Source organism: Physeter macrocephalus, chromosome 16 (assembly GCF_002837175.3).
Source record: "Physeter macrocephalus isolate SW-GA chromosome 16, ASM283717v5, whole genome shotgun sequence".
Taxonomy (NCBI): domain Eukaryota; kingdom Metazoa; phylum Chordata; class Mammalia; order Artiodactyla; family Physeteridae; genus Physeter; species Physeter macrocephalus.
Genome location: NC_041229.1, coordinates 46,758,792 through 46,774,986, shown reverse-complemented (window position 1 = coordinate 46,774,986; position 16,195 = coordinate 46,758,792). Strand labels below are relative to the sequence as shown.

At 35.3% G+C, this 16,195-nt stretch overlaps 1 protein-coding gene across 1 annotated transcript in view; it reads left to right on the top strand.

Annotated features, from left to right (window-relative positions):
• The window catches only part of HIKESHI (heat shock protein nuclear import factor hikeshi), a 32,326-nt gene that overhangs the window by 13,594 nt on the left and 2,537 nt on the right, over nucleotides 1-16,195 (top strand). The window contains exon 3 of the mRNA XM_007124908.2: nucleotides 11,755-11,906. Coding sequence (XP_007124970.1) covers nucleotides 11,755-11,906 — 152 coding nt within the window. The remainder of the gene's footprint in view (nucleotides 1-11,754; nucleotides 11,907-16,195) is intronic.

Here is a 16,195-nt window from a genome sequence, read left to right as displayed (position 1 = left end):
AGAGATATGGGGACATATGTATATGTAAAACTGATTCACTTTGTTATAAAGCAGAAACTAACACACCATTGTAAAGCAATTATACACCAATAAAGATGTTAAAAAAAAAAAAAAGAAAAAAAATGATGTTTTAGTAAAATTATTGTCTAGGATGGGTTGGAGAATCTTGTTGAGATTAGAGCCAGAGCAGCCAGTTAGGAAGATTTTATAATGTTTGAAGGATGAAGGAAAAGGTAACATTGAATATCTGCTCATGCAATGCATTGTACTAGGCTTTCATGTGTATTATCTATTTAATCTTTATTATTAGCTTCTGGTTTTCAAGAGACTGGATGTCAGAGAAATATTTTGCTAGCATTTGGTGTTGTCATACAATTGATTTTTGTATATTGACTTTGTATCCTGGAGGATGAAGGAAAGGGTAACACATTGAATATCTTGCTAAACTCCCTTATGAATAGTTCTAGTTGCATCCTAGAATTTTCTATATAGATGATCGTAACATCTATGAAAAAGACTTTCATAGATTGGAAAGACTTTCTTTCCAATTTTTTGCCAAATTTTATGCCTTTTATTTCTTTTTATTGCCTTACTGCATTGCCCAGACCTTTGAGCATCATGTTGAATAGAAGTAGTAAGTGTGCAATGAGGCAAGAAAAAGAAAAGAAACATAACAGTTGTTCTCGCTTCCTCTGTTTTATGAGTGTCTAAGATTGAAAATGAATTGCCCCTTCATCAGTATGAAATACCCTTTATTATGGTAATGCTTCTGTCTTGAAGTCTACTTTGTCCAAAATTTATATAGCTTCCCCAGCATTCTTTCTCTCCAGTGTTCACATGCTATATTTTTCCTGTATTTTTACTTTGAGATAAATCTATGTATCTCTTGTAAACAGTGTATAGTTAGGTGCTGCCTTTTTTTTTGACCTCTGTCTCTGCCTTTTAAATGAGGTGGTTAGACCATTAATGTTTAATGTTACTGATATGGTTAGGTTTAAGTTTTTATCTTGGGTTTTTTTTTTCCTTTTTTTTCCGCCTTCTTTTGGATCGAGTATTTTTAAAATCCATATTTCTTCTATTGGGTTTTTACTTTTACCTTTGCATTTTTTTTAGTGGTTCCTCTATGGATTATTATATGAATCGTTAACTTTTTACACTGTACCATGAATTAATATTAACAAAATAAACATCTGTATTTGACAACTACGAACCTGGATTTGGTCATTTTTATAGCGTGTCATCTCCACTTTTCCTTGCTATGTCAGCCCACTTAGTGAAATTCTGAATATGACAATGAAAACTTTAGGGCAAAAATCACATTTTGGTAATTTATTTTGAATTAAAAATATTTATCTCCATTCCCATCATCTTCATACTGAAGTTAAACATTGCATCTCTTAGTAGCATGTGAGAGAATCAGATATGTATAATAGGAAGCCAAAAGGTCTGTTATAAATACTCTACATTTTTTCCCCAAAGTTCAGAATTTTCACATCCTTCACAGTTGAATAGCAGAGGCAAAAGGATTATTTGCTTACCTTTGCTTTGACTTAATCTCATCCAGAGAAACATTTCATGGTTTGTACTGGGAATTTTCTCAGTGGACTGCATTTTTAATTTTCTTAATGAAGTCTTTTGGGAGATAGGCTGCTTTTTTGATGTATGTACATTTTTGATGTATGTCCATCTCATTAACACAAAAGGTATCTGTAATTAGAAGTAGAAACTTATTTTCCACATAATTTTAGTATTTCTTTCTAGTTCTATGATATTAAGTATTATCAGGTCTCACAGTACTTTTTGAATTTTTTTCACAGTAATTTTGGAAAGTTTTTCTTAAAATGTCTTACCTGAGTTCTGAAGTTGATATCTAGCCTTAGTAGCATTATTAAACTGTAAGATGCACAAAAAAAGCATTCATATAGTAGGTCAGCTGAGTGTTGGTGTTCACGTATAACAACTTAAAAACATCTGTTAAAACCTGTTATATATGAATAATGAGATGCCAGGGAATGTTAACATGAGCACAGTATCTTTTAAATTAAGGTTTAAATTTTTAATTCTGAACTTGGAAGGTGGAAGCAGTTTCTTTTACCAAAAATATGTAACTGAAAGAATTAATATTATTCATATTTATACATGTTTATATGCATATGTCTGTCAAAGGTAATTATTTGTAGGGTTCATATCCTATTTGAAGAGTTTGTTTAAGCCACATCCACATATTCTTTCATACACATACTTAAGTTCAACTTAAAACCTTCCTTTTCTCTGTAGGTTAACTATTTTAAAGTGTTTCAAGATACAATGAGGAAATGGCTCAATGCCTCAGTCAGGGAGAATTCCAGTGACATCTGCAGTGGAGAATTATGTGGAGAATGGGAAACGGAAGAGGCCAAGATTGGAAGAGCAGGTGGGGGAGTAGGACATTAGGTCAGATATTATAAAAACGCTTGTGTGGAACTTAAATACTTTTTATTGTGTCTTTAGCACTTTAATATGTGATTGTACTTAACAGAAGAATAAGAAATAGTTGATTAAATCACCTGTGGTATAAAGAGGGATTATATATTTATGTGAATAAAATAGAGTAATGAATGCGGTAGAGCTTTGTAATATACTCTTGTTATGAGAAAAGGCTGATATTTTGTGTTTTAGGCACCTGAACTATGCACCTTATGGTGGGGTTTTACCTTTTTTTTGTTTTTTGTTTTATTTTTTTTTGGCTAGGGCCCTACTGTGAGGTAGTGTTAGTTTGGAATGAAATTCTAAAAGTATCACTTCTGATACTTAAAAAAAATTTTTGCACTAGGGAATTAAAGCAACTTTATTTTGAAATAATTTTAAAATTAGAGAAAAATTACAAGAATGGTGTAAATTTTTTATATTCTTCTCCCATATTCATTAATTTTGTTACTCTTTATTTATCATTCTCTGGATATTTTTTTTTCCTGAAACTTGAGAATAAGTTGTGGATATCATACCCCCTTACTCCTAAATACATCAGCATACATTTCCTAGAACAAGGATATTCTTTTATAATCACAGTATAATGATCAAATTCAACAAATTTAACATTAATACAATACCTTGTCTGATATACATTCTGCATTAAAGTTTTGCCAGTTTTCCCAATAATGCCTTTTATAGCAGTTTCCTGCTCCCTCCATCTAGGGTCCAGTCAGTATTGTATATTGCATTTAATTGTCACACTTCTTTAGTCTTTAATCTGACACATTGCTCAGTCTTTCTTTGTTTTTCATGGCAGTGACATTAAAATATCTATGAAAAGAAGGCTTAGCACCAAAAAGGAATTTTTAAGAAATGTTAAAATTAGAGTTTGTTATAAATCATCACTTAACTTTCTTCTTTATAGTTCTGCTCTTTTCTTTTTGGGCTTGCTGCCATATTTTAATGTCATTGCTTTGGCTTCTACACATGACATATACAGTGTCTCATTTCATCTAGCTCAGTTGCCAAGAAGAAACTTTTAAACTTATTCTAGTTTTCATTTTAAGATTGGGTTGAGCTTGTCAAGGGGATTAGAAAGGACAAAACAACACCTCAAGATACTACTATTAGTCTGTTTGCATGCGGTGGAACTAGAGCCAGAATGGGAACCTTTTACTTCCTGACGTTTCTTGATTTTCTATCTTGAATGGTTTATTGTGAAGTAAGTAATGAATAAAAAGCAGTTAAGAGTTCATACTGCAGAATTTGGTGTAAACAGGTAGGATAATGGACAGGAATGAGCATCACCCTTGGAGTTTGCTAGACCCGTTTGAATCCCAGTGATACTCATAACTAGCTGGGTGGTCTTGACCAAGTTCTTTAAGCCTTAGAGGAGAATCCAGGTAAAACGGGGATGATAATACCTACAGTGCACGTGTTTTGCGGAGCATTAGAGATAACGCAAAATGGATAATAGTGCCTGGCACGTAGTTGGTGCTCAAGGAATGGTTATTACGTTTTTATAAAATCATAGAAAGACAGCTCTAGGAGGGATCTTAAAAATCACCCGGGGCTTCCGTGGTGGCGCAGTGGTTGAGAGTCCGCCTGCTGATGCAGGGGACATGGGTTCGTGCCCCGGTCCGGGAAGATGCCACATGCCGCGGAGCGGCTGGGCCCGTGAGCCATGGCCGCTGAGCCTGCGCGTCCGGAGCCTGTGCTCCGCAACGGGAGAGGCCACAACAGTGAGAGGCCCGCATACCGAAAAAAAAAAAAAAAAATCACCTGGATAATGAAACCTATTCAGAAAGGTTAAGTAGGGCTTCCCTGGTGGCGCAGTGGTTGCGCGTCCGCCTGCCCATGCAGGGGAACCGGGTTCGCGCCCCGGTGTGGGAGGATCCCACATGCCGCGGAGCGGCTGGGCCCGTGAGCCATGGCCGCTGAGCCTGCGCGTCCGGAGCCTGTGCTCCGCAACGGAAGAGGCCACAACAGAGGGAGGCCCGCATGCCACAAAAAAAAAAAAAAAAAGAAAAGAAAGGTTAAATAATTATTACTGACTTATTAGAGTGTAAGCTCCTTGAGAGTAGGGACTGTTTGTATCTTTTACCTTGCGTTCTTTAGAGTGTATAGAGCACAGTGATGGACTTTAGATACTTGGTAAATATTGATAGTTTAAATACATTTCAGACATCCAAATTCTAGACATATTACAATGTCAGGTAAGTTTTTTTTGTCTGGTTTAAAATACTTATTATTGATAGACCTTTGGAAGTCACATAGCTGTTAGAATATGCATGAGTAAAAAATGTAATTTCAGGCTTGTCAGGCTATCAATAGAAATAAAGCAGAGGTTTTAAGGATATATATATATACACATATATATGATTTCTAAATATTTATATTCAATACTAAGGATTTTCAGCAGGCATAATTAAGTTGTTTTTCTGTAGCTTTTTAGCATATGTCATGTTCAAATGCCACTTCATAGTGAATTGCTTATTTTTGGCATAACAGTTTTCTTTAGTCTTCATCCTTGCTGCTGTGCACACCCAAAGTATCTTAACCAGTGGACTCACTTTTAGCTTTTTGGTTTCTTTTGGGGGGCACTTATAACTCTTAGAAAGATTGATATTTCATGAGTTTTATTCTCTGTAGAGGTCTCCCAGAGAAAACATTTACTTATATATTTTTTAAACTCATTCTATCTTGCAGTTACCATATGGGTCCACTGGACCATTTTATAAATTTAATGTGCATTTGAGGATATTAGTGATCTTATTTTGTCTATATCTTGAAACATTTTGCTGTTTCATCCAAGGAATTATTTCATCATTACTCATTAATTCTCTACTATGGAAGAAAAGAAAGGCTGAAACAATAAGAAAAAGGAAAAATGATGGAATTACTTGAAGCAGAGGTTGGCAAACATTTTTGTAAAGCTTAAGATAGTAAATATTCTAGGCTTTGTGTACTACATATGGTTTCTGTGACATATTCTTCTTTAAACAACCCTTTAAAAATGTAAAAACTATTGTATGACCTATCCTGGGTCATACAGAAATAGGTTATGGGCCAGATTTAGCATGTGCACCTTAGTTTGCTATTGCCTTATCCTACAATTTTCATATTGCATTGTCCAAAGGATTATGTCATGTTTCAAGAAGTATAAAAGGAGACTGGAGACACCATCTTCATTGTCTGCTTTTTGCTTTTATTGGACAGAATTAGGAATTAATAATTTTTCATATTTTGTTCATGATGGCAAAGAGAAGAAAATTGACAGGGGAACAAGTTTCACAATTTTGTGTGAATCAGAAAATGAATACAGGGATTTCCCTGGTGGCGCAGTGGTTAAGAATCTGCCTGCCAATTCAAGGGACACAGGTTGGAGCCCTGGTCTGGGAAGATCCCACATGCCTCAGAGCAACTAAGCTCGTGAGCCACAACTACTGAGCCTGTGCTCTAGAGCCCACAAGCCACAACTACTGAGCCCGTGTGCCACAAGTACTGAAGCCCACATGCCTAGAGCCCATGCTCTGCAACAAGAGAAGCCACTGCAGTGAGAAACCTGCACACCACAACGAAGAGTAGTACCCACTCGCCGCAACTAGAGAAAGCCTGTGTGCAGCAACGAAGACCCAATGCAGCCAAAAATAAATAAATAAATTTTTTTTTTTTAAAAAGAATGAATACAATGAGGCAAATAGCATTCTAGACTCATGATGTTGGTGAAGTTGATCATATAAGCAAAATCTCAAGATTGAATCTTCAGATGATGGTCTCTTAGGTGAATTTTCTCAAATAAAAAAATGGATGATTGAACAGTATATTTCTAAGGACCAAAAGAAAATATGGTATTGTTATTCATTTAGTCATTCAGCAAGGAGGAATTAATCACGTAGTATTTCGTGACAAAATCTTGGACATGTGGTAAAAGGATGTGTGCTGGTATTCTTTCATCTCTTATGTTTGGGCTCCAAATTTGACTGGATACAGTTTGTAAGTGGACATTGCTGAAAGTGGGTGTGTATACAAAGGTGATGAGAAGATAATGTAGAAATGAATGAAACTAATTGGATTGATTATTCTAAATAATGTTTATAAGTCTAAAAATGACAGTGTTTTGCAAATTGCAGATCAAAGAAGATGGCCATTCTTTCTTCAATAAATTATGAGCCATTAAAAGTTTCAGAATTTCAAGGTTTCAAGTATTGCACTTTGACAATGCAATTGCCAGAAGAAAGACCAGAAGTGATGATAAGCTCGAATCTATTAGAGATGTGTTTAAAATCAGGAGTCAGATTTATAAAATGGTTATGTTCCACATTTATTAGTGACACTTGAGGAACAGTTGTATTCAGAGAACGTGGCCCATTTTGGCTATTTATAACTTAAAAACCAGGCAAATGTGGGAAATCTGGAATGGATGTTTGAGTTTGCTGTACTTTAGTACTTATTAAAATTCTAATAAAGTTTTTTAATATCTCTTTATTCTTCTGAACATTTTTTTGTGAAATGAAGTGTATATTGTTTTAAAGAGTCACACCCAGATAGTAAATGATGATGACTGCTTTTCCTTGTATACTAACAGTAAAGCACTAGTTTCCTATAGGATTTTCTCCTCTGAGTAGTGCCTTGTGTTAGGCTAGTGAAGAGGGATACTTTGAGAAACAACCTTAAAAGATTTGCTGCTTCTTTTACTGTTGGAATGTTACTGAGAATTTTCTGTAATGTATGTTTTTTTTTAAAGACCAGGTCAGATGTTTTACTTTCCCTGCTGTTTTTGTTTTTTAATTTTTTGGTTATAAGCCTCAGTGTAACTGATCATGTTTTTCTTTTTACTTTGGCTGTCAAGAATTCATATCCAAAATTAAACACTCACTGTAGGTTTGTACATTATGTTCCAATGTTTCTTTCCAATATTTTATGGTTTGCAAACAAGAACCTTTGTACTTGGAGGGTATCAATTACTGTGTCAAGCCCGTTTTGAGAATAAGATTGACTAAAGGAATGGTTTAACTGCACAGTGGATTTCTTTGAAAATATAGATTAAAGATTACTGAAGACTGAGGGTTTTTTTGTTTTTCCCATCTTAAGTTGTCTTAGTCCCAGAGAGCTTTAAAATGAAAGAGTCAGAATATTTCCGTAGCCCCAATTTTTACAACAGATCTTAGAGAGTTTTCCTTAGGGCTTCACTCATTTGCCAAGAGCTTGTGTGTGATAAAGGATGGAGGTTAGCGATGACAGGGCTTTCTGCTTGGGCCGATCACTCTCTGGGTAGTTATAACTAAGGCAGTAGTAGGTTGTATTGAACTACTTTCCTTGATTGAGATCATTGGAGCCTGTTATACAGGCAAATAGCAGTACCTTTTCTGGACTTAGCATAATTCTAGGCTTAAAACAATTAAAATGATGGAGTAAGGAACTCCAAAAGTTCATCCCTCCATAAAAGCAACAACAACAAAAACTGGCAAAAACTCTCAGAATCAACTTTTTCAGGACTCTGGAAACTAACCAAAGGCTTGTCGCAACCAGAGGGACATTTAATCAAGAAAAAACACTGAATCTCTGTAAGAACAGTGAGCTTTGTAGCAGTTAATCTACCCTGATCCCCAACCCTTGTTCCTCAGCTCAGTGGTAGCCTTGAAAATAACAGACCATGTTCTTGGTACTGGTACTGATACCAGAGGGAGCAGAATGGACCTTATTCACAATTAATTGTAATTAACTTGTTCTGTGGTTCCCTGGAAGACTGATTTAAAAGGCTCACCTTTATCTCTTTTAACTTGGAACTCTTCCACTGCTAAAATGACTTTCTGCATATGTTTGTCAAAAATGTTTACAGGTAAATGTATTAGTCACTGCTGCCTGAGGCAGTGACAACAGTTGGGGCAAATAACAGACTAACCAAAAAGCTTGGAAGGAAAGTCTGGGAATAAGATACTTTGGGGAAAAAGGGTTTTGAAATTCTCCTGAGGATTCCTGGGAATCTGAAAGACCGCATGGGTGTCCAGGGCTGTGTACATGCTTGGGAAAGGCCTAAGAAGGTCCTAAGCTCTTCCTGATGGCTGACCTTGTTGTTGTGGCACACAGGCTTCAGTAGTTGTGGTGCACGGGCTTGGTTGCTCAGTGGCATGCGGGATCTTCCCGGACCAGGGCTCGAACCCATGTCCCCTGCACTGGCAGGCGGATTCTTAACCACTGCACCGCAAGGGAAGCCCAGAGGCATGAGCATTGAAGGCATGTATCAACACACAAAGCCCACCTGCAAACACTGGGAGAATTTTTTGGTTTCAGGCTTCTAAGGAAATCTCTTTCCGTTCACTAGCTAACCACTAACCTAATATAACAGAGACACCAGTGGTCACAAATGACAAAAAATACAGACTTTATAGTATTAGTTCAGAAAAATCATTAAACAAGGAAACAGCCACAACAAACAGTAGCAATAAACCCTAAGGAGTGGTGAAACATCTGATTGCTGCAGTTGCCACATTATTCAATATCCAGTTTTCAACAAAATGCTATGAAGCATACAAGAAACAAGGCTCTTTCACAGAAGAAATGAATAGAAACTGTTCCTAGGAAGTATAGACATTGGACTTAATAGTCAAAGAGTTTAAGGAAGCTGTCTCAAATATTCTTGAAGAGCTAAAGGAAATCAGGAGAATGATGTATCATCAAATAGAAGATACCAATAGAAAAAATTTTTAAAGGAAATAAGTTATGGAGTGGAAAACTACAGTAACTGAAATGAAAATTTGACTAGAGGGTTTCAGAAGCAGATTTGAGTAGATGCAAAAAAGAATCACTGAATTTGAAGATAGGTAAAATATCTAATTTGAAGAGCAGAAAAAAAAGAATGAAAAATGAACAGAGCCTTAGAGACCTGTGAGACACCATCAGGCATGCCAACATAATGCATAATGGGAGTCCCAGAAGAAGAGGAGAGAAGGGGTAGAAAGAATATTTGAAGAAATAATTGCTCTAAAACTCTAAATTTGATGAAAAACATTAATCTACACACTTAAGTAGCTCAACAAACTCAAGTAGGATAAACTTCACTCCAAGACATGATAAACTACCAAAGACAGAGCATCTTGAAAGTGGCAGGAGAAGCAGTTCATCACATACAAGGGTCCTTACTAGATTATGGCTGATTTCTCATCAGAAACATTTAGTCCAGAGGTAGTGGGATGACATAATTAAAGTACTGAAAGAAAAAGTCAATCAAGAATTATCTAGCCATCAGAAATGGAGAAATGAAGATGTTCCCAGATAGACAGAAATTGGAATAGTGGCTAGAGGACTTACCCTATAGGAAATGCTAAAGGGAGTTCCTCAGGCTGAAATGAGAGGACCTGGGATAGTAATTCAAATTCATGTTAAGTAAAAACACAGCTAAAGGTAACTATACAGGTAATTATAAAAGCCTTAATACATACTTTGTAACTTTGTTTTTTTTCCTATCTGATGTAAAAGACAATGGCATAAAACAAAAACTCTTTAAGTCTGCTTATGGGCATACTAGGTATAAAGATGTAATTAGTGACAATAACAGCATAAGGGAGAGAAGCAGTTACATAGGAGCAAAGTTTTTGTATATTATTGAAATTAAATTGGTATTAATCCAAACGAGAGTTGTTCTATGTTAAGATGTTAATTGTAATCCCCAGTGCAACCATTTAAAGAATATAATAAAAATATATATATAGTAAAGGAAATGATAAGGGAATTAAAATGGTACACTGGCAAGTATCTATTTAACATGAAATTCAGCCCTTCAATTAAAAGGTAGAGATTTGCAGAATGGATTAAAAAAACATGATACAGCTATTGATTCAAAGATATAAATTGGTTGAAAGTAAAGGATGAAAAAAATTATGCAAACCGAAACCAAAGGGTCACTCTATCAAAAAGATACAATTACAAACTTTTGTGTACCTAATAGAGCCTCATGAAGCAGAAACAGAGTTGAAAGGAGAAATAATCAGTTCAACAATAATAGTTGGAAACCTCAATACCTTACTTTCAATATGGATAGAACAACTAGACAGAGGATCATCAAGGAAACAGAAGACTTGAAAAACACTATAAACCAACTAGACCTAATAGACTTATATAGAACATTCTATGCAACAAAAGCAGAATATACATTCTTCTCAGGTGCCTATGGAACATTTCCGTGAATAGCTGTATGTTAGGCCACAAAACAAGTCTTAGTATGTTTTAAAAGATTGAAATCATGCAAAGTATGTTCTCCGACCACATTGATAGAAATTAGAAGTAACAGAAGTAAACCTGGAAAATTCACAAATATGTGGAAATTAAGTAAAACAAATAATTTCAAAATACCAAAAATATCTTAAGCCAGTCATGTTTAGTGAAGTGTGTGTATTTTTAAAGCACAGAAAAATACAGTTATGTTTGTATTCATATGCTTGAAAATTTAATGAGTTTTGATACTTGCAGTAAGTGTTCTAGTTATTAGGAATGTGTGTTGTCCTAGAGTTTTGTTTTGTAGTATTTGTTTAGACATTTTATAGTCATATAAAAAGAGCAGATAAACCAAAAATCTATTCATTGTATGATTTTCTTTTCTTAGACTAACTTTTCTGATTATGTCTTATGTGGATTAATAAAACTGGTCTATTTTTTCATGTATAAGTTAGCTGACACTTAGAGGCTTAGATATATCAAATATAAATTTGATATATTTTATATATTTATGATGTATTATATATTTTACTTGTAAATAAATATATTGTAAAGGCGAAAATTACTATTTTCTGAATAAGCTGCAAATTTCTTTATTGCCTATTTGATAACAGATCATCAGGTGTTGAGTGGGGTGATTTATGACATTTAGTAAAATATGCCATGTCGTTATCAGAATTAATGGCAATGAATTATCTTTCTTTAGTGGAGTAATCAGAAAATATTAAAATTAATTCTAAAAATCTTTAAAAATATCCTTCCCTCAGAGTTAGCATTGAGAATCTTTTATCTAATTAATGCTCATTTATTTATTTTTCTCTTCTCAATTTCCATTTCTAGCTGCAATAATTTTGTAAGTTTTAGAAAAGTAACAGCTATATTTCTGGTGAGGAAAATTTCGGTTTTCTTAATTATTTGTTAATATGGTAAAAGCTAGGCATCCTTTTACATTTATCTGAGAAGAGACAAACTTTCATGTAACAGAACTTTTTAGTGCATATAGATCAGAGGTTCTTCACATGTTTATAAAGGAATTTGTGTGTATACAAGTTAAATTTAAAATATGTGGCACATGTTAATTTTTTTCAGGAGAAGGAAGCCAGCACCCTTTTGGAGCCATGAATATTGTCCGAACTCCATCTGTTGCTCAGATTGGAATTTCAGTGGAATTATTGGACAGTCTGGCTCAGCAGACTCCTGTAGGTAATGCTGCTGTGTCTTCAGTTGACTCATTTACTCAGGTAATGGAATGTGCATTTCACTATTTTCTAAAATAATTTAAAAATCACATTCTGTACTTTAGAAATTAGCCTGGTGGTAGAATTCATGTAAAAATGAAGGTAAACACGTATGACATAAGTTTTTGGCTTCCATGAATATTTTCAGTTTGTCTCCCTCTCTATAGGTATTTTAAAATTTATAAGTGCTTTGATGAGACTTAAGTTTTTATAGTGATAAAATAGCTCAGAGTGATTTTTTAAAATGGGTTTAAATATTAACTTTTTCTCATTTCCTCCCACAGTTAGTATCCTAAGCTGTGAGTATACAGTTGTAAACCTGATAAGCAAGATCCTTGTCCTCGTGGAGCTTAAAGTGACACAATTCCATAAGGATTGACTTTTAACCTGTCTGGCAGAGGCCTGAAGGGGAGAATGATCTAGGAAGAGTTATAGCTATTACAAAGGCCCTGTTATGTTTGAAGAATGAAGTGAAACTTTGTGTCTGGAGTAGGGTGAACAAGGGTGAGAGATGGGAGATGAGGTTGGAGATTATGGGGGAGGTGGCTGCAGGATAAATCATATGCGACCTCATTGGCTTTTGTAAAGACTTTGGCTTATATTCTGTTTGGAAGAGAAAACATAAGAGAGTTTTGAGCAGGAGAGTAATATGATCTAACTTACATTTTTAATGGATCACTTTTGCATTTTTGGAGAGAAACTGTAGTGAGGCAAAGAGGGAAGGAGGAAGATCAGTTAGGAGGCTCTTGTGAAAATCTAGGTGAGAGATTTTAATGACTTGAACCAGGAAGTATGGGGAAGTAGAAATGGAGGTGATGAAAAGTAGTTGATTTCTGGAGGTAATTTGAAGATGGGGCCAATAGTGTTTCATGGTGTGGATCACATGTGAGGTCTGAGATAGAGACATCAACTATGGCTGCAAGGGTGTTGGATCCAGGAACAAGAACACGGGAATATTGTGAAAAGAACGAGTATGGGCTGGGAGTGGAATCAGGAGTTGAATTTTGATTGTACTATGTTTGGGATGCCTGTTAGATATCCAGCTGGAGAAGACAAGTTTAGAGTTCAAGAGAAGTAAAAATTTGGGAGTCATCAGTGTAGAGGTGGTATTTAAAGTTGGGAAGGGGATGTGATCACTGAGAAGTAACTGTAAATAGAAAAATTGGCCAGTGACAGAGCTTGGGGCCATTTCAAAGTTGAGACGCTTAAGAGATAAGGAGAAATAAAAGGAAAGGAGCAGCCTGAAGTAGGAGGAGACCCCAAAAGTGCTGTTTTGGAAGCCAAGCGAAGACGGGATTTTAAGAAGGAAGAAGTGATCAATAGTATTCACTGCTGATGGGTCAAGTAAGATGAAGGCTAAGAATTAACCATTGGATTCAGCAAGGTAGAAGTCATTAAAGATTTTGACAAGAGTTCATAGAGGTGGAAAGGGAGTTTGCAGCGAGGTTGAATGAATTGGAGAGGAGGAAATGGAAACAGTGAATATAGATGACTCTTGACGAGTGTTGTCATAAAGGACAGCAGATGAATGGTCTGGTTGCTTGAGGGGGCTATGGGGACAAGGAATTTTTTTTTCTTTCTGTTTTTAATCAGAGATATTATATCATGTTTGACAGGAATGAAGCATTAGTGAGAGAAAAATTGATGATGCAAGAGAGTGGGGAGGCTTGTGAAAGTGGTGTCCTTGAGTAGGAAATAAGACCGGATTGGGAGGTTTTCGTTAGGATAATGGACAGTGTTTATAGTAATGGATATATGGGCACAGACAGACACAGGAGGTTGGTAAATGTGCTGATGAGAAGTTGTGCAAGTTCTCTCTCGATTCCTTCTCTTTGCTCAGTGAAATAGGAAGCAAGGTCATCAGCTAAGATTGAGGGGAAAAGAAGTATTGGAAGTCTAAACCAAAAGGATTATTAAACAAGTCCTCTAGGAGAGGAGGAGGGTGAATGGACTAGGGAAACCTTCTGGGCTTGCTGGGCCCCACATTTTTGAGGATTGTGGCCATGAATTTAAGCGCTGACTTTCACATGATCTCTTGAGAATGGGCCAAATTAAAGAATGGCAGAGTCTGGGTGTTAAAAATTTTGTCAATAGTTAAAAAAAAAAACTATGCTGAAAAAAGCAAGTTGTAAAACAATACTTATAGTGTCCCATATAGATTGTATTTGAAAAATGTCTGGAAAATACATGACAAAGTGATGTTATCCCTGGGGAGGGGCAAGAAGACTTTTTACTCTATAAATATAAGTTATTTGAGCTTTCTAATGAAGCATATGTATTTTTTATTAAACGTTTTATTATGAAATATTTTAATATATAGAAAAGTGCATTCCACAAATATTTATTGTATACCTGTTGTGTGCGAGGCATTTTTTAAGAACAAACAGATAAAAATATGTAGAGAAAATAAAATAATACCCGTCCTTAATAGAGCTCTTTATAATGGGGTATATTTGAAGGCTTCCATGTGTCTTCCACCTAGATTTAACTGTTACATTTTGCTATATTTGCTACTAATTAAAAAATTATATAAAGTGTTACAGATACAGCCCACTGCTCTCTACTTCTCTTCTTTCCTTTCCTCTTCAGGTAGCTACTCTTCTAACTTTATATATCTTTCCTATCTGTATTTCAATACTTAAAAAAAATTTTTCATATTTGTTCACAAAACATGTATAGTACTATTTGTATGTGTGTTTAAACATGTTTCTAATTTATGCTTAGTTATTCTTACTTCACTTTAGTTTTTATCAGTAGTACATGGTTTAGAAAGTCAAATAGTTTTACATGTAAAACAGCTGTCCTCTATTATACCTTTTATATTCTGCTTTATTCTGCCTCTCAGCAGCAGTCACTTTCAACCTCCCCCTCATTTTTTTTCCCTCTTTCTTGTGTTTATTTCCATGTGTCAGAAGAAACTTGATTAATCTTTCTTTATTAATTTATTTGTTATAGGTATTTTCCATTGACTTACTGATACATAACATGATTTACTCTCTTAATCCTCTGTTCTCCAAAATACACAGATATCTTTTCTCCCCACCTTTCCAATATAGATTTTCATTAAGTTAGTATTCAAAGTTTTCAGTATTATGACCTGGTAAATGTTTTTCAAAACCGAGCCATGTGTAGTGCTATGATTATATTCCTTGTTCTGTATAACTTTTCATTTATCCTGGTTAATAAATTTCTCATTTTTTTCCTTTGCATGGATTTCTGTATTTCCATTTCTAATAATTTATGCCCAAACTCTGCCAATTGTAAATTTCCATTCAATATATTTAAATATAGCAATTTAAAATTTGTCTTGGAAACATTCCTCTTGGAACTCTCTCTTTTTTTTTTTTTTTTGTGGTACGCGGGCCTCTCACTGTTGTGGCCTCTCCCGTTGCGGAGCACAGGCTCCGGACGTGCAGGCTCATCGGCCATGGTTCATGGGCCTAGCCGCTCCAGGGCATGTGGGATCTTCCTGGACTGGGGCACGAACCCGTGTCCCCTGCATCGGCAGGCAGACTCTCAACCACTGCGCCACCAGAGAAGCCCAGAACTCTCTTTTTTGTTCCACTGTGGACTGATTATTCTCTGGGTCTGTTGCATAGCTGTTGTTAAGATATTGTTTTCTTTCACCATTACTCCAGAAATTCCTTTTATTTCTCTTCTGTGTTGAATCCCTTTTTTTCTGGTGCTTCTATTTTTCCTTCTTGATATTTACCCTTTCGTATGTTTTTAAAATGGATATAAATGTTTGTATCATACTGCACAAACTTCTACAACTTACTGTTGTTCACTCAGCATTATTTTTAAAGATTTATCTATGTTGATACATGGAATCGATTTAGTTTGTTTTAATTGTCATATGTCATGTATGAATGAGCCGCAGTTCTTAAGGCTTTTAACGTTTTACTTTTTGAATTGTGTTTGTGTGTGGTATGGGAAGGGATCTAAACTCATTTACCCCCCTATGGAAAACTAGTTGTTCTAGTCCCATTAAATGAATAGTTAGTCCACATTTTTTTAAAATTCTGAATAATAGCATCTTTGTTATATATCATGTGTCACATATGCTTAGGTTTGTTTCTGGGCGCTCTCTTTTATTCCAGTTAGTTTACTTGCCTGTCCCTTTGCCAGGAAACATCTTAATATCTGGAAGGCCAAGTCCCTCCTCCTAGTCATCAAAATAGGCTTAGGTATTTTTCATAATAATTTTAGTATCAGCTTGTCAAGTGCCGTGAAAAATCTTGTTGGAATTTAGTTGAAAATAACATTGGATTTATAGGTTTAATGTGCCTTTC